This window comes from Catharus ustulatus, chromosome 9, assembly GCF_009819885.2.
Source record: "Catharus ustulatus isolate bCatUst1 chromosome 9, bCatUst1.pri.v2, whole genome shotgun sequence".
NCBI lineage: Eukaryota > Metazoa > Chordata > Aves > Passeriformes > Turdidae > Catharus > Catharus ustulatus.
Window position 1 is genome coordinate 772,265 of NC_046229.1, and position 17,633 is coordinate 789,897.

Consider the following 17,633-nt stretch of genomic DNA (forward strand, 5'->3'; position numbering starts at 1 on the left):
TTGGTGTCACTGTAAGGAGGAGCAGGAGCAGGGACTGTGGCACAAGTGCTGTGAAAACCAGCCCGTGGAATCGCTTTTGCTGGTGGCAAAGAGCTTGTGTGGGGTTCCCAAATTCCCCAGGAGCCGGTGAACACTCAGGGATCTTCTTGGACATGCAGAGGGTCAGGTCACAGGGATGCACCTCTAGGAGTGACCCAGCAAAGCAGGCAGAACCTCTGGGCTGTTCCCTCCTCGGAGCTGTTCAGCTCCTTCAGCCTCTTTGGTTGGTTGGTTGGTTGGTTGGTTGGTTGGTTGGCTGGTTGGTTGGTTGGTTGGTTGGTTGGTTGGTTGGTTGGTTGGTTGGTTGGTTGGTTGGTTGGTTGGTTGGTTGGTTGATTGGTTGATTGGCTGGTTGGTTGGTTGGTTGGTTGGTTGGTTGGCTGGTTGGTTGGTTGGTTGGTTGGTGTTTTATTTTGTTAAAACACAATTTGGAGAAGAAGCCAAATATTTCCAATTAGCGAGGTGCAAAAAGCAGAGAGCAGCAGTGAGCTCCAGGTGTGAGGAGTCACTTCAGCACCCAGAGCAGCCAAATTCTGCCCTCAGAGTTTGGTGTGATTCAATGCCCTCAACAAGAACAGGGCTCAGAGTAATAATATTTTAGTTTAAATTAAAGCAATAATATTTTAGCTAAAATTAGTGCAAAAACTTGTCGGTGCGGTTTCTTTTGGAAGTGTTCCTTGCCCTTTAAATGTTCAACTGGCACATTCCATGGACTGGGATCCGTGTGAACAGACTGTAGCACTTGTTTGTGGAGGCAGATTGCCAGAGGAAGAGATGCTTTGGCAAATACAATTTCATTTGCAAGAACAAAGTAGAAAAGTGTGGTACAGATCAACTGCTGTGAAGGGGTTAATCATTTCTGTGTTCCACTTTTGTCGACTTCACACCGAATTTCAAGGAGTGAATGTGAAATTTGCAGGAGTGGCTGGATCTGCAAAGCCTTGGTGCTGGTTCTGCCACGGGTGGGAGGTGGAAAGGCAGAGGTGAGGAAGGTTTGGAAGAAAGAAACCTCCCAGGAAAAGCTGCAGCCTCCAGGGAGGGGCACGATGGCAGCAGGAGGTGCTCAGGTGCCACAGGGATGGACATTCCTGGAGTGGAAGAGCCAGGAACTGCAGGAATTCAGGGATGGACATTCCTGGAGTGGAAGAGCCAGGAACTGCAGGAATTCAGGGATGGACATTCCCAGAGAGGATGAGCCAGGAATTGCAGGAATTCAGGGATGGACATTCCCAGAGAGGATGAGCCAGGAATTCAGGGATGGACATTCCCAGAGAGGATGAGCCAGGAACTGCAGGAATTCAAGGATGGACATTCCTGGAGAGGAAGAGCCAGGAACTGCAGGAATTCAAGGGTGGATATTCCTGGAGAGAAAGAGCCAGGAATTCAGGGATGGACATTCCTGGAGAGGATGAGCCAGGAACTGCAGGAATTTGGGGATGGACATTCCTGGAGAGGAAGAGCCAGGAATTGCAGGAATTCAGGGATGGCCATTCCTGGGGAGGATGAGCCAGGAATTGCAGGAATTCAGGGATGGACATTCCTGGAGAGGATGAGCCAGGAACTGCAGGAATTCAAGGGTGGATATTCCTGGAGAGAAAGAGCCAGGAATTTCAGTAATTCCTCCTTAGGATTCAGGTTAATCACATCTTGTTTTCCTTGGCAACCACTCCCTAAACGATGAACCTTTTCCAACCTGACTTTTACAAACATATCTATTAGATCTTTTTACCTGCCTCACCTTTACTCCTCCATTAAATGCTTTTGCTCCAAGGAATTTGTCATCAAAATCAGGTTCTTTGAAGCACAGTAATTAATGCTGTTAGTGGGGGCATTATTTATCCTGCCTCTCACCTCTGGAGTCCAAACACACCTTTGAAAATTATAAATATTGGTTTTTAAATGTCAGTTTTTCTGGAACATGCTTCAAGGAGCAGGTTTAGAGAACACAATTCCTGCTTTTCCTGCTGGCAGTGCCACTCCTGTGGTGCCAGGAGGACACAGAGCCCTTCAACATCACTGTCTAATATCCCACATTCCTGTTTATCCCAGAAGTGCCCAACACAGCCCCACATTCCTGTTCATCCCAGAGCACAGCCCCATATCCCACATTCCAGTTTATCCCAGAGCACATCCCACATTCTTATTTATCCCGGAGCACAGTCCCACATCCCACATTCCTGTTTATCCCAGGGCAGTTCCCAGCACATCCCACATTCCTGTTCATCCTAGAGCACAGCCCTACATCCCACATTCCTGTTCATCCTAGAGCACAGCCCTACATCCCACATTCCTGTTCATCCTAGAAGTGCCCACCAATCCCACATTCCTGATTATCCCAGGGCAGTGCCCAGCACATCCCAAATTCCTGTTCATCCCAGAGCACAGCCCCACATCCCACATTCCTGTTTATCCCAGAGTACATCCCACATCCCACATCCCACACTCCTGTTCATCCCAGAGCACAGTCCCACATCCCACATCCCACATTCCTGTTGATCCCAGAGCAGTGCCCAACACAGCCCCACACTCCTGTTTATCCCAGAGCACAGCCCCACATCCCATATCCCACATTCCTGTTCATCCCAGGGCAGTGCCCAACACAGCCTCACATTCTTATTTATCCCAGAACACAGCCCCACATTCCTGTTCATCCCAGAGCACAGCCCCACATCCCACATTCCTGTTGATCCCAGAGCACAGCCCCACATCCCACATCCCCCACTCCTGTTTATCCCAGAGCACATCCCACATTCTTATTTATCCCAGAGCACAGCCCTATATCCCACATTCCTGTTCATCCCAGAGCACAGCCCCACATCCCACATCCCACATCCCACATCCCCCATTGCTGTTGATCCCAGAGCACATCCCAGATCCCCCATTGCTGTTGATCCCAGAGCACAGCCCCACATCCCCCATTGCTGTTGATCCCAGAGCACAGCCCTATATCCCCCATTGCTGTTGATCCCAGAGCACAGCCCCACATCCCACATCCCCCATTCCTGTCGATCCCAGAGCAGGGCACGCTGAGCCCGGAGCAGCCCACCCCCCCTGCTCGGTGCAATTACAGCAGCTCAGAGCAGGCCCAGATCGCCCTGCTGGAAGCACTGCGCTCCTTTAACTCCCAGAGCTGAAATTATTATTATTATTGTGTCTTGGAAGGCATCAACAACGTATTAAGTGCTTTAAAGTGATGCTTAAAGACCTGGGAGCCCGGAGCTGCTGAGTGAAGAGCGTGGCACGAAGGCAGCACCCCGGGAAGGGCTGGGAAGGGCTGCAGGCACAACCTTCCTTTAATTACCTGCCTTTGATCTCCCTGGCCTTTGTACCATTTAGTTTTTCTTCAGGAAACTGATTTTCAGGGCTCCTTGGTAGGAATTGGCTGTCTAGAGCTGGGCCAATTAAACAGTTTTGTGCACATTGATTCATTCTCAACTGCTCGCTTTCATTACGGTAAAATGATGGCTGATGTATTTCTCATTTACCGGGTTATTATCAATTCCTCACCCTCGTCTGAAGGCCAAATGTGCCGTGATAGAAACAGGAATCCAATAAAAGTGTTCACAAGCTATTGGGATATGGGGGAAGATATTTAAATGGAGCTTTGTGGGAGGAACAGGGGAAAAGAGGAGCAGCACAACAGAAATCCGTGAGCAGCGCTGCTCATTCGGAAAAGGGAATAGCCTGGGCAGTCCCAGGGTTGTGTCTGGTCACCAAAGTCCACCTGGGCTTTGCTTTAGCCATAAATTAAAAGTTTGGGGCTATTTTTCAGTTCCCAGTTGGATTTTCAGCTTTAATCAGGGCTGTGGCTGCCCCTGGATCCCTGGAGGGCCCCAGGCCAGGCTGGACATTGGGGTTGGGACAGTGGGAGCTGTCCCTGCCATGGGGGTGGCACTGGGTGGGGTTTGGGTCCTTCCCAACCCAAACTGCTCTGGGATTCCATTAAATCCCCTAAATATGAAATGAGTTTAGCACACAGATTTCCTTCCAGTACTTTTTAACACAGAGAAGGGAGTCACAGCAGAAGAATCCCTTCCATCCTCATTAATTTACTCCCTGGGCCCGCTGGTTTTGTCTCCCTGGCATGACCCTTCCTGGTGGATATTCCCACTTTTAAACAAGGTTTTTCCCTGAAGGCACCTGGGAATGAATCAGCTCCAGGTTGTTCCCTCCCTGGAACACACAGGAGCAGCTGGGGGCAGGAGCAGGCAGGGAATCTGGGAATATCCAACAGGAACATCCAAAGTTTCGTTCCATTTCTGTTATGGCAAAGAGTTTTAATTAAGGAGAGATGGTTAAAATGGATCAATGGTATGGTAAAAATGATAGTTTATACATCTGGCTTAAACTGAGATGGGTTTTAGCCCATTGTAAGGCAGCTCCTTTTCTGTAGTCTCCTTTTCTGTTAATTACTTCGCATTTTCAGCTGCATTGCATGAGTAAAATTAATAGTTTTGCAGAATAAAATTAATAGTTTTGCAGAATAAAATGAATAGTTTTGCAGAATAAAAGTAATCGTTTTGCTGCTCCTGCTGCATCCAACAGCCCTGTGTCCTGTGCCAGGAGCAGCCTGAGGACAATCCCTGCTCCCAGGGCCAAGCCCACACGCTGACACCAGTGCTACATCGATATTTGAAACATTCCATGGAAAAGCAGGTGGTTTTTTTCCCATGGAAAATGTGTGTTCCTCAAGTGCCACCTGCTGTACTGCCTGCAGCAGGGCACGGCAGCGCTGAATCCTTGCTGGAACCTCTCTCTGCCTCATTCCAAATTCCAGCCCAGCCCTTCCCCAGCAGCAGGAAAACACAGCTTTGTCCTTCCTGATTACTGGGGACATTCCCTAGGTGGGAATCTGCACGGCCCCTGCACAGAGCAGGTGCCCCAGCACTGCTTCACACGTTTATCAATGAACAGCAACAGCACTGTCATCTCATCAGCCAGAGAGGGGAGTGACAGAAACCAGCTCCACAAACAGATCCCAGATGATTTTTCCACAGGATGTGGCTACAAGAAGGAGAGAGAGAGAGTAAAAGCTGCCAGGAAGGTAACATCTGCTGTAAACAAACACGTTGCACGGCCACCTCAGCACTGCAGATCTTGGCAGAGCATCCCCAGCCCAAAAAACAGCAGGGAAAGGGGATCAGAGCTGCTTTGGGAGGAGCTCTGTGCATGGGCACAGCTGTGACACCCTGGGGACACGCAGGGGACACAGGACAGTGTCCCAGTGCTGGCACAAACCCACTCACAAGCCACGGCATGGGTCATTAATCCCAATTAAAAATATGTATTTAAATAACACAGGGACTCGGCGTGCCTGGGGGTGAGATGGGCAGAGAGCGAGCCACGGAATGGGCTGGGTGGGAGAGGAGATTAAATCCCATGGAGAGCTGCCTGCCATGGCAGGGACACCTGCCACCGTCCCAGGGTGCCCCAGCCCGGCCTGGGCACTGCCAGGGCTCCAGGGGCAGCCACAGCTGCTCTGGGCACCCTGTGCCAGCCCTGCCAACCTCACAGCTCCTGTCCTGCCCCCTTCCCGTTCCCCTTTCCTTTCCCTTTTACTGTTCCCTGCTCCCTTTTCCCTTTCCTCTTTTCACATTTCCCTTTTCCCATTTTCCATTTCACTTGTCCCTTTTTCCTTGTCCCTTTTTCCTTTTCCCTTTCCCATTTCCCATTTCTTTTTCCCATTCCCCATTTTCTTTTCCCATTCCCATTCCCATTCCCATTCCCATTCCCATTTCCATTTCCAATTTCCCATTCCCCATTCCCATTCCCCATTCCCATTCCCATTCCCATTTCCCATTCCCCATTCCCATTCCCATTTCCAATTTCCCATTCCCCATTCCCATTCCCCATTCCCATTCCCATTCCCCATTCCCCATTCCCATTCCCATTCCCATTCCCATTCCCCATTCCCATTCCCATTCCCCATTTCCATTTCCAATTTCCCATTCCCCATTCCCATTCCCCATTCCCCATTCCCATTCCCATTCCCATTCCCCATTCCCATTCCCATTCCCATTCCCATTCCCCATTCCCATTCCCATTCCCCATTTCCATTTCCAATTTCCCATTCCCCATTCCCATTCCCCATTCCCAATTCCCATTCCCATTCCCCATTCCCATTCCCCATTCCCATTCCCATTCCCCATTCCCATTCCCATTCCCATCCCCATTCCCATTCCCATTCCCCATTCCCATTCCCATTCCCCATTTCCATTTCCAATTTCCCATTCCCCATTCCCATTCCCCATTCCCATTCCCATTCCCCATCCCCATTCCCATTCCCATTCCCATTCCCATTCCCATTCCCCATTCCCATTCCCCATTCCCATTCCCATTCCCATTCCCATTCCCCATTTCCCATTCCCATTCCCATTCCCATTCCCATTCCCATTCCCCATTCCCATTCCCATTCCCCATTTCCATTTCCAATTTCCCATTCCCCATTCCCATTCCCCATTCCCCATTCCCATTCCCATTCCCCATTCCCATTCCCATTCCCCATTCCCCATTCCCATTCCCATTCCCATTCCCCATTCCCATTCCCCATTCCCATTCCCATTCCCCATTCCCATTCCCCATTCCCATTCCCCATTCCCATCCCCATTCCCCATTCCCATTCCCCATTCCCATTCCCCATTCCCATTCCCATTCCCCATTCCCATTCCCATTCCCCATTTCCATTTCCAATTTCCCATTCCCCATTCCCATTCCCCATTCCCCATTCCCATTCCCATTCCCCATTTCCCATTTCCCATTCCCATTCCCATTCCCATTTCCCATTCCCATTCCCATTTCCCATTCCCATTCCCCATTCCCATTCCCATTTCCCATTCCCATTCCCCATTTCCCATTCCCATTCCCATTTCCCATTCCCATTCCCATCCCCATCCCCATTCCCCATTTCCCATTCCCCATTCCCAATCCCATTCCCCATTCCCATTCCCATTGCCATTCCCCATTCCCATTCCCATTCCCATTCCCCATTCCCTTTCCCATTCCCCATTTCCCATTCCCCATTCCCATTCCCATTCCCCATTTCCCATTCCCATTCCCTTTCCCATTCCCCATTTCCCATTCCCATTCCCATTTCCCCATTCCCATTCCCTTTCCCATTCCCCATTTCCCATTCCCCATTCCCATTCCCATTCCCCATTCCCATTCCCATTCCCATTTCCCATTCCCCATTCCCATTCCCATTCCCCATTCCCCGGATCCCCGTCACATCCCCGTCGCTCCGCCAGGGGGCGCTCACGCCCGCTCCGCCCGCGGGCCCCGCGGCTGAGGCGTCCTCGGCGCTGCCTGAGCGGAGGGCGCGCGGGCAGGGCGGGGCAGGCCGCAGGCGCGCGGCGGGCAGCCCGAGCGGCGCAGGGCCCGGGTCCTGCGTGTGGCGGCGGCGCTCGGCCCGGCCCGGCTCGGCCCGAGATGGCGACCAAGAACTTCCGCGTGAGCGACGGGGACTGGATCTGCCCCGACAAGAAGTGAGGGCACGGCCGGCAGCCAGGCGGGGCGCGGGGCGGGAATGCGGACGGAGAGCGAGGCAGGCGGCGGGGCGGCGCAGGCACACCGGGAGCCGCGGCCGGCGGGCTCGGGGGGCGGCACGGCCCGGCCCGGCCTCGGGGAGTTGGCTTGGGGAGCGGGACGGAGCTGGGGTAAATGGGGTGAATCCGCAGCGCTGGGCGGGTTGGAGCTCTGGGTAATCCCGGCCCGCGTGCTCTGCTCCGTGCCCAGGTGCGGGAACGTGAACTTCGCCAGGAGGACGAGCTGTAACAGATGTGGCAGAGGTGAGTTCCCGGCAGCACACGCCTTGTCCCCTCGTCTCCCTCTGCCCCTTAAAACGCACCAAAAATTCCTATCGAGCCCGAAGCTGTTCCAGAAATCCCCCTGTTTTTGTTTAAAAGACCCTTAGATGTTTATCCTAAGTTCTGAAGTGGTTTCAGGCGCTCTCGTGTCTTTCCCCGCAGAGAAGACGACGGAGGCCAAGATGATGAAGGCGGGGGGGACGGAGATCGGGAAGACGCTGGCAGAGAAGAGCCGGGGGCTGTTCAGCGCCAACGACTGGCAGTGCAAAACGTAGGCTCCAAACACACAGCTCCTGCTTTTCCTGGAAATTCCCTGTGCTGCTGGGACAGCACTGGTTTGCTGCACAGCACTTCATTAACAGGGCAGCAGAAAGGTTTGAAGGGCAGCAGTGCCCAGGTAAAAGGGCACGTTTGATAAGCTGAGACACTTGCCAGGTTTGGAGGGAGTGTGGGGATGGAAGTGCCACCCCCATGGCATTGGATGTGCTGCCTTCCCTGTAGGGTGGGCAGGCCCTGGCACAGCCCCAGAGCAGCTGGGGCTGCCCCTGGATCCCTGGCAGTGTTCCAGGCTGGACTGGGACAGTGGAAGGTGTCCCTGCCATGGCAGGGGTGGCACTGGAGGGGTTTGGGTCCCTTCCCACCCAGCTGTGACTCTGATTCTTGCATATTGTAATTCCAGTGAGCACCTGGCCTGGCAGGTTCCTTCCAGGGAAGGGGATGGAGCTGGGGAGGGGCTGGAGCCTCAGGAGAGGCTGAGGGAGCTGGGAAAGGCCTTTCCTGTGCAGCTGTGCTGCTCCTGCCATTGATTTGACATCTTCCCTGCATTTGTCCAGTGCTGTCACCTTCCTGAGTGCTGTGTCCCCACCCTTTTATCCCCAATTTGAATGATAATGTTTTATTTGCAGTCTGAGTTATTCCCAATCTGAAGGATGACCTTTTATTCCCAACCTGAAGGATAATATTCTGTTCTCATTCTGAAGAATAACATTCTGTCCCCAGTCTGTAGGATAACCTTTTATCCCCAACATGAAGGATAACCTTTTCTTCCCAGTCTGAGTTATTCCCAATCTGAAGGATGACCTTTTATCCCCAGCATGAAGGATAACATTTTATCCCCAGTCTGAGTTATTGCCAATATGAAGGATGACCTTTTATTCCCAATCTGAAGGATAATGTTTTATTCTCATTCTGAAAAATAACGTTCTGTCCCCAGTCTGAAGGATAACCTTTTATCCCCAGCATGAACGATGTTTTATTCCCAGTCTAAGTTATTCCCAATCTGAAGGATAACCTTTTATTCCCAATCTGAAGGATAATATTTTATCCCCAGTCTGAAGGATAATGTTCTATTCCTATTCTGAAAGATCACCTTTTATCCCCAGTCTCAAGGATAACATTCTGTCCCCAATGTGGAGGATCACATTCTGTCCCCATGCTGAAGGATGCCCTTTTATCCCCATGCTGAAAGACTCTGTCCCCAGTCTGAGGGATGCCCTTTTATCCCCAGTGTGAAGGATCACATTCTGTCCCCAGTCTCAAGGATGACATTCTGTCCCCATGCTGAAAGTCCTCCCCCCGTGTCTGTGTCCCTGCAGCTGTGGCAATGTGAACTGGGCGCGGCGCTCCGAGTGTAACATGTGCAACACCCCCAAGTACGCCAAGCTGGAGGAGAGGACAGGTGAGCTGGGCTGCCTCAGCTGCTGCCAGGAAGGGCTCTGGGGGTCAGGGAGCACGTTCTGCTCTCCCAGCAGGGCTGGCACAGTCCATGCACGGTGCAGTTCTCAGCCTCTGTGGGTTTTGGTGCTGTGGGCAGTGGTGGCTCCCTGTGGGAGATGGCTCAGCCTGAGCTGCCCTGTGCTGGATTTGGCTGTCAGGACTTTGGAAGCAATGTTTTATTAATGTGCAGAGGCCTCCTGTGGGCTGTCCCTGCGCAGAGGGCTGTGCTGATAAGGCTGTTATCTGCTCAGGAGGGCTGGGGCTCCGTTTCAGCTCTCCTGAGGGAACGTGAGCCCGCAGGGAGCTGGGGCAGGATCTCCTTACAGCTCCTGCTCTCCCCTCTGCACCTGGCTCCAGGGGCTGACTGCAGGGCTGCCACTTCAGAGCATGGGCTGCAACACAAAGGCACAGAGATAAAGGAGCCTGGGGAAGAGCACAGGGCTTATTATTGAAAAGGAAAACCAGTATTTCAGTATTGGGTATCGTGAACATGGTAAAGGATATTAAATAATAGAATCATGTTTCATGTAATTGTTATAATTGCAAATAATATATCCACATATTTATTATTTAAATAACTTATTGAAGTGCTTAGTAATTAATTAAGTTGAGAAATACTCTTAGTGGTCCTAATCCATTATTTTAATTTGATTTCTGAGAAACTGCATTTAATAAACGTGCGTGGGAACGATCCATGTCGCTCCTGAGATGCTGTTATGGCAGATCTCTAATTCCATGAGGGTTTGCAGAGCCCTGTGGAAGTTTCTGTGCTCAGAGCAGCTGGCTGTGGTGAGCTGAAGGGATTGTGTTCTGTGCTCCCTTTTCAAGGCTATGGAGGAGGATTCAATGAACGGGAGAACGTGGAGTACATCGAGCGGGAGGAGTCTGACGGGGAGTATGATGAGGTAAGGGAGGGGCAGGGAGAGGCTCTTGGTGTGGTTTTTAGGGATAACCCATAAAATTGAAATCCAAAACGCTCAGATTCCCACCCTGTGGGAATCCACCCTGCTCAGATTCCCATCTCTGTGCAGTCTCATTGTCCCCAAGACGAGCATCTCTTTGAAAGTTCCTCCATAGTGCTCCCCTTTCCCTTGGGGCAAGATCTTACTGAAAATTGATTATTATTTACTTCCTTATGAAGTGTTTTTAGAAGTACAGTTGGTGATTGTTTTTGATTAAATCCTGTTCTAATCCTGGCACAAAATTCCTCAGTTTGGGCGCAAAAAGAAAAAGTACCGGGGGAAGCCGGTGGGACCTGCCTCTATCCTGAAGGAAGTGGAAGACAAGGAGTCTGAGGGGGAGGATGAGGAGGATGAGGATGAAGATCTCTCCAAGTATAAATTGGATGAGGTAGGGTGCTTTGTTGCCTGGAAGCAGTTTGTGATCATGGTTTCAGGGGAAGGCTGGTCAGTGTTTTCAGCTGCCATTAGAGCAGAGCTCTGGCAAGAACTGCCCAAAGCTGCTGGAAGAGATTGCACAGGCTGTGCTGTGTTCTAAATACCTGCACTCAAAATGGGCACTTCCTTAAATCATAAATTACAGGCTTATCTGGGATCAGAACCCAAAACTCAGATCTTTATTTGGAGCCTGGATGTGTGGTTACCATGTATAGCAAGTGCTTGAGTTTTCTTCTAGGCTTTTAAAACCACATCACATTGATTTTTTTATACAATGAAATAAAATATTCCAAGGTTTTTTTCATCTTTTCTGAACTGTATGAGCATCACTGATTGGATTTTCCACATCTTTGGGCAGCAGCCCTGCAGAGATGTGCAGATGGTCGTGTTTTACACAGCAACCACCAAACTCTGCATGTGAGATCTGTCTCTGCAGAGTTGGGCTCTGCTTACAGATTCTGAGAGTGAAAATTCATTGAAAGTAAGTGATAAAAATGTGTCTGTGTGCTCATTAACTTCACTAAATAACAGAGAGAGGGGGTTGCAGGGTCTGGTTTGAAACAGCAATTTTCAGTCATGCAGTTGTGGGGTCTCATTAAATTGGTTCCACTCTCAAAACCTGGGAAGGAACACGAGGTAAACACCAGAATAAATAAAAACTGAAGGGAAGCTGAAAGCACTGCCTGAGCTTGCTGTGGTGTGCCTGTCCAGGATGAGGATGAAGATGATGCTGACCTGTCCAAGTACAACCTGGATGCCAGTGAGGAGGAGGACAGCACCAAGAAGAAGAAGGCGCCGAGGCGCAGCCGCTCCAAGTCGCGCTCCTCCCACTCGCGCTCGTCCTCGCGCTCATCCTCTCACTCGAGCTCAAGGTCTAGGTCCAGGTAAACGGGTACAGGTCCAGGGTAACGCCAGGCAAAATGTCAGTATCTGACTTCCTTATTTACTTTGTCTTGATTGCCTTGCAGTTGTGTAATGATGTGAATGACTCTCCTTTTGCAGAGGGGGTGATGAGCCTGAGCTGCGGCAGGGGGGCTCCCTGGGGCTTGGGGCTTGTTGCAGTGCTTTAAGTTGATGTTTGGTGAAATCCTTCAAAGGAATTGGATAATGGCATTTCTTTCCAGGTTTCCAGGCTCGTTGGCCGTGTGTGGTTCTGTTGTTGAACAGAGGGGGGCACTGCTGGAGCGGGAGGAGGTGGCAGAAGAGGCAGTGATGATGCAGCCCAGGGATTCAGGGAGAGGGCACTGTGGGAATATCCTGGGAGCAAAGACAAGAAACTTGAACTTGAGTTCATGGCAGGTGACAGAGCTTGAAATGCAGTGGCAGTGTTGTCAGCACATTGCCATCAGTATTGTCAGAACCTTCCTGCCCATGGAACAGTGAAGTGAGAGGAGCTTTAAAGGTCCCCCCCAGCCCAGACCAGTCTGGAATTCTCTAACACTGAAGGTTTATATGGGACCTCACAAAGTCTGCTGGGCAGGCTTCAGCTCTCTCATTACTATTTAATTTGGTAATAAATGAACAGTTCAGTCAATGCTTTGAATTTGGGTGATGTCATTAGTACTGGAGCTTTTCAGCTGCCTTACAGCTCATGCAAGGAGGATCCTGATTAATCAGAACAAGCTCCCAGAATCATTTATTAAATTGACATTTATAAAGTTCAAGTTTCTTCTACTCTTCCCAGTTTATCACTGCCCCTCTGTGCTGTCACTGCCCAGATTCTGTAACCAGGGCCCAGCCCCAGTCTCTGTTTGGCTTTTCCCCATCACTGTTGGATCTTGCTCCTGCTGCCTCTTCTGTTCCTCAGCCTCCCCTCAGAGCAGTTTGAGTGCAGGGCTTGGCTGGGGGCTCCAAGGACACTCAGCAGCCTCACCTGCCATAACTTTGGTCATTGATTCACAAACTTTAACACTGAAGTAGAAAGTAACCTAACTTCAGTTGAGATTTCAACTTCCTCTTTAACATTTTACTTCTAGCTACAGATAATTGGAAGTATCAGTTGCCACTTGTGGTTGATGCTTTTGTGGGTTTTAAAAAGGTTTGAATCTATTTCCTAGCTAGGAAATGTTCACACTGCTGTGTCCTGCCCAGTAAAATGAGAAAATCGTGGAAACAGTATAAACTGAGAGGCTGACAGCAAGAATAATATGTTTTATCTGAAAATATTATTAGAATTTGTGTTCAATGCTTTTGTCTCCAGTGGTTGCTGGAGCCTGCTGCCATTGTTAAATTTCTTCTGTGGTTTGTGCTTTAGAGAAAACCCATCAGTGAAAAACTAGGAAGTAATTTTGGCCAGTTGTGTTGGATATGGCTGTGTTTTAGCCCCAAATTAACCACTTAATTGATAGTGCAGGGGGAAGTCTTTATGAAAATGTGAAGCCAATTGTAAAGTGCTTAAAGAACTGGCTGTGGGGAAATGGAGCTGAGCAGTGCTAATGCTCTCATCTGCCCTGCCCTTCTAGGAAACTGATGGGCTTCCAGTTAAGGCACAAATTAAAGCATTGATTTCATGAAATAATGAACAGATAGGAAGTTATTCTATTTGCCAGGTAACTGCAATCCTGTTTTAATTGCTGTGCTTTGTTTTAGGAGCCACGATCTCGAGCTGGCTTTATAAAGTTTTTAAGTGTGTGGTTTAAAGTTGCTGGGGGGCAGGAGGGGATTGGCATTTTAGGACTCAGACTGTGTTGCTGCCTCGTGTCTGCTGCTCTCAGGAGCAGTAACTCTGCTCAGTGCCAGTCAGGCACTGGAAAAAGATCTCCCATGTTGTTGCAGGTCCCATTCCAGGAGTTCCTCCAGCTCCAGGTCGAGGTCCCGCTCGAGCTCCAGGGAACAGTCCCGCTCCCGTGGGTCCAAATCCAGGTGAATGAGGTACCAGCCTGTCCTGCACTGACAGGCTCTGCTCCCACCCCACAGCTGTGCTGCTCACACCAACATTAACTGCTTTTTATCTTGGAAGTCAGACTGGCTGGGTCTCTGCAGCAGTGCTGCCACCACAGATGTGTTCACTGAGGAGCAGAGGTTTTGGTGCAAGAGGTTAAGCCTGGCCTAAGCCGGGCGAGCGACGCCACCGAGCTGCAGTGGAGGAAGAAGGATTTGAGTGCCTGGTTCCCTGCTGCAGGCATTTGGGTGCTTTTCCTGTTTCCACTGGGGCTGCTTGAGCTGGAGGAACATTAGAAATGCCACTGTACTCCTGGTTTTGTGTTCAGTGAGAATTCTGCATCTTCCACGAGACAGGGCAGCTGTTCTGTGCAAACCTGGGGGGTCACAGGGAAGTGGTGGGAGAGGCTGGGAGCACTCAGTGGTTTGTGTGGAGCATCACTGGGCTGGGCAGGGCACAGGAGCAAAAGCACATTTGAGGTGTCCTTGCACAGGCATTCCATTGGCAGAACACTCCCTCTGTGATGGAGTGAAGGGCAGAAAATCCCAAAATTCTAAATCAGGAAGCTTGGGTTGGGAAGAACATCCACAAATGGTGCCAGCAGCCCTTGGGGACAGGGCCATGCTGTGGATTGTCCCCTGAGGGTCAGCACTTTTGGGAAGAGGAAGGGTGTCCCTGTGCCCCACCAGAGGGGCACTGTGTTCCAAGGGATGGTTTCAAATACTCTGACTCCATTCTGAGAGGCTCTGTGCAGTGTTTGGGCTGAGGAAAGGTTTAGTCCTCACAAATTGGGTTTGAGATCTGTAAATACAACAGCTGGATTGGTCACTGTCTGGCCAGATGAACATGAAATGTCAATGAGGGTAAAGTGAACCATGGTAAATCAGCTTCATTCTGGTTATTCTGCTGTGTGGGTTTAACTGCTGAGGAAGGTCCTTACAGAGGCAACTTCCCAGCAGCCTCCCAGTGCTTTTTTTTGCCAAAATGGTTCATTGTGAATGCTGGGGAGAGCTTTCCAAACCACTGGTGTCCATCAGGAAACACACCTTAGCAACATTTCTTAGGAAAGCTGCCCTGGCAGCAGCAGTGCTCTTGGCACAGTAAGTATGGAAGCCCCTGGTGTTTATTTTCCACCCCCCTGGAGTGACCAGAGTAGTGAATGTTCATGAAAACTGTCTCTGCTTGTTCTGTCTTTGTGCCTCCTCCACGATCCCAGAATTAAATGTGATTTATTTCTCAATCAATAAAGATCCAGCTCCAGGTCCTACAGGGGGTCTTCCACCCCAAGGAAAAGATCTTACTCCAGCTCTCGCTCCTCGTCTTCCCCCGAGAGAGGCAAGAAGCGAAGCCGCTCTAGATCCTCTTCCTCTGGTGATCGCAAAAAAAGGCGCTCGAGATCACGGTCACCCGAAAGGTTTGGGTTTATGTAGAATAACAATGGCTGTATTGACATGTGTGATGGTTTATTGTAGTTATCCAAGGACTGAGATTCACTGGGAAACAATTGAATCTGAGCAGTTGTTCTCATAGTAAAAGTAGTTTCCTCACTTGCCCTACTCTTGTTAACACCTCTGTAATTGCTTTTTTCTTAAATAATTTTCCCCCCTGCAATGAAATTCCTCCTGGTAGGAGCATGTTCCTTAGAAAGACCTGGCTCACCCTTCTTTCAGTGTGTGACAGTGTTAATGTGTTCATTATTGAATTACTTTCTTAAGTAAATACTGCATTGAAGTAGAAAAACTGTATTCTGCTCTCAGTATTAAACTTAGACTTTCTTTATTAAATTAATGGCTTAAAGTTACTTGTATATTCTTGTAAGGCCCCCATGAGATATACTTGGCTTCCAGCTATGGTAGGATGCTGCTCAAAGTGGGTGCCAGGCGAATCTGAGCTCATTTCTGTGCATGCTTTCTCCATTTGTATCTTGCAGACGCCGCAGATCTTCCTCCGGATCCTCCCATTCTGGTTCCCGTACGAGTTCTAAAAAGAAATAATGTATAAAAGCTCACACTTACAAAAACCCACCAAAATTCCAGTCAGTGCATGAGACATTTTTAAGAAGTTGGTGTCTTACTTGGTCAGAAGTGCTCAATCTGCTAGTAGAGGTGCATGTCTGTCCTGGCTTTCTGGCAAACTGCAGCTTTGTTCATCCATCACCCAAACCCGCAGTAGCATTTTAAGCCATAAACTCCCAGGCACAGGGGGAAGTTCTGTGTTCTGGGGGGGTTTGTTATTTTTGAAGATCAGTTGCTGTGTTCCTGGCTCCCTCAGCTGGAGCAGCAGGTTGGGAGTGCCCTGGCACAGCTCTCTGGGGGAGTTCCCAGAGCAGGACGGAGCTCCCGTGGGACCAGAGCAGGGCAGGGCAGGGCAGGGGCAGAGTGGGGCTGGGGCTGAGCAGTTCTGTCAGCACGGAGCAGTGCCAGTGCAGATGGACACTCCTCTGCAGCAGCTCAGAGCCCCAGTCCGTGGGGACTGAGGGAATTGCTCCATTCCTGAGGGAGGACGGTGCTGTGGCTGCGCTGGTTCCCAGAGCCCCGACTCCAGGACCCCTCCTTACAAACGGAGCAGTTGGGATCTGCTCTGGGCTGCAGGAGTGTGGAACTGGCTCCTTGGAATCCAGGGAAGCTTCTGCAGGGCGCCTGTAAAATTCCCTTTGGGGCTGACTAAAATTTTCAAGGTATCTTAATTTTATTTTTCTTTAAAAACGAGAGTGAATAAACTGCGTAGAAAGTTCTGGCATCTTCAACGTCTTCTCCATCGATCATTCTTTTGCCCTGCAACATAATTTATGGCTTAAAATGCTTTATGGAATCCATTTGAGTGTAAAACTCGGTCTCTCTTGAGCTCCGTTTGGTTAAGAAAGGTTTAATTTCTTCAGTGCCATCACAAGGTAAGTATGGTAAGGAAAATTCTTCTTTTTAAGCAAGCAAAGAGCAATATACCTTCATTGATTTCAGTGATAAAACTGCCAGATTTGCTGCTTGTTTTGATGAACTGCACAAACAAACGGAGCAAAACCGAAAAACTCCATTCTGCTTTTTTTTCTCTTTTTTTTTTTTTCTTTTTGAGCCACGTCTTATGGACTGGTCTAGAAGCAAAATGTTTTTGGTGTAGAGGTATTTTGATAAATCTCTTTGCAGAAAAAAATGCAGTTTCTTCTTTAATGCTTTCTTTTCTCTCTAATTCCCATGCTAAATGTGTGTAGGTTGCACAAGAGCAGGTTAGTCTGTAACTGTGCCTCTGACTTCTACGTCCAACTCAGCTGTAAAAGCAGATCAAGTAGACGCTCTGTTGTTAGCCTTGGGTTTTCTGTGCTTTGTATTCCAATTGTTGCTGTACTTAACAGATGGGAGGTTTTAAATTTAGCAACTGATAGGCCACAGGCAAGGGAGGAGGATGCTTCAGTGGGCTTAGAGAACGTGTAAGGCAAAATGATGCTGTAGACAAGTGTAAATAAAACCTGTGAGTCACCTGGGCTCGAGTGCTTTGTCTTGGGGACACTGCAACTTCCCTGTCACCTGCAGAGACCCATCCCTGTCACCTGCACTGATTCCTCCCTGTTACCTGCACTGATCCATCCCTGGCACCTGCACTGACCCATCCCTGTTACCTGCACTGACCCTGATCCTGTCACCTCCACTGATCCTGTCACCTGCAGAGACCCATCCCTGGCACCTGCACTGACCCTGTCACCTCCACTGACCCATTCCTGTTACCTGCACTGACCCTGATCCTGTCACCTGCACAGACCCATCCCTGTCACCTGCACTGATCCTGTCACCTGCACTGATCCTGTTA

General features: G+C 49.8%; 1 protein-coding gene across 1 annotated transcript; it reads left to right on the forward strand.

Annotated features, from left to right (window-relative positions):
* The first annotated feature begins 7,408 nt into the window (after window positions 1-7,408).
* On the forward strand, window positions 7,409-17,310 carry ZRANB2 (zinc finger RANBP2-type containing 2). The gene is made up of 10 exons (XM_033067703.1): window positions 7,409-7,520; window positions 7,771-7,823; window positions 8,004-8,112; window positions 9,437-9,519; window positions 10,386-10,462; window positions 10,770-10,907; window positions 11,666-11,838; window positions 13,730-13,816; window positions 15,085-15,249; window positions 15,766-17,310. Exons 1-10 carry the CDS (start codon window positions 7,465-7,467, stop codon window positions 15,827-15,829), a joined length of 1,005 nt encoding a protein of 334 aa, XP_032923594.1. The 5' UTR covers window positions 7,409-7,464; the 3' UTR covers window positions 15,830-17,310.
* Window positions 17,311-17,633: the final 323 nt, after the last annotated feature.

Coding starts and splice junctions, on each gene's coding strand:
- ZRANB2 (XM_033067703.1), top strand. CDS start 7,465: ATGGCGACCAAGAACTTCCGCGTGAGCGACGGGGACTGGATCTGCCCC. Junction 8,113..9,436: donor AACGACTGGCAGTGCAAAAC/GTAGGCTCCAAA, acceptor GTGTCCCTGCAG/CTGTGGCAATGTGAACTGGG. Junction 10,908..11,665: donor CCAAGTATAAATTGGATGAG/GTAGGGTGCTTT, acceptor GTGCCTGTCCAG/GATGAGGATGAAGATGATGC.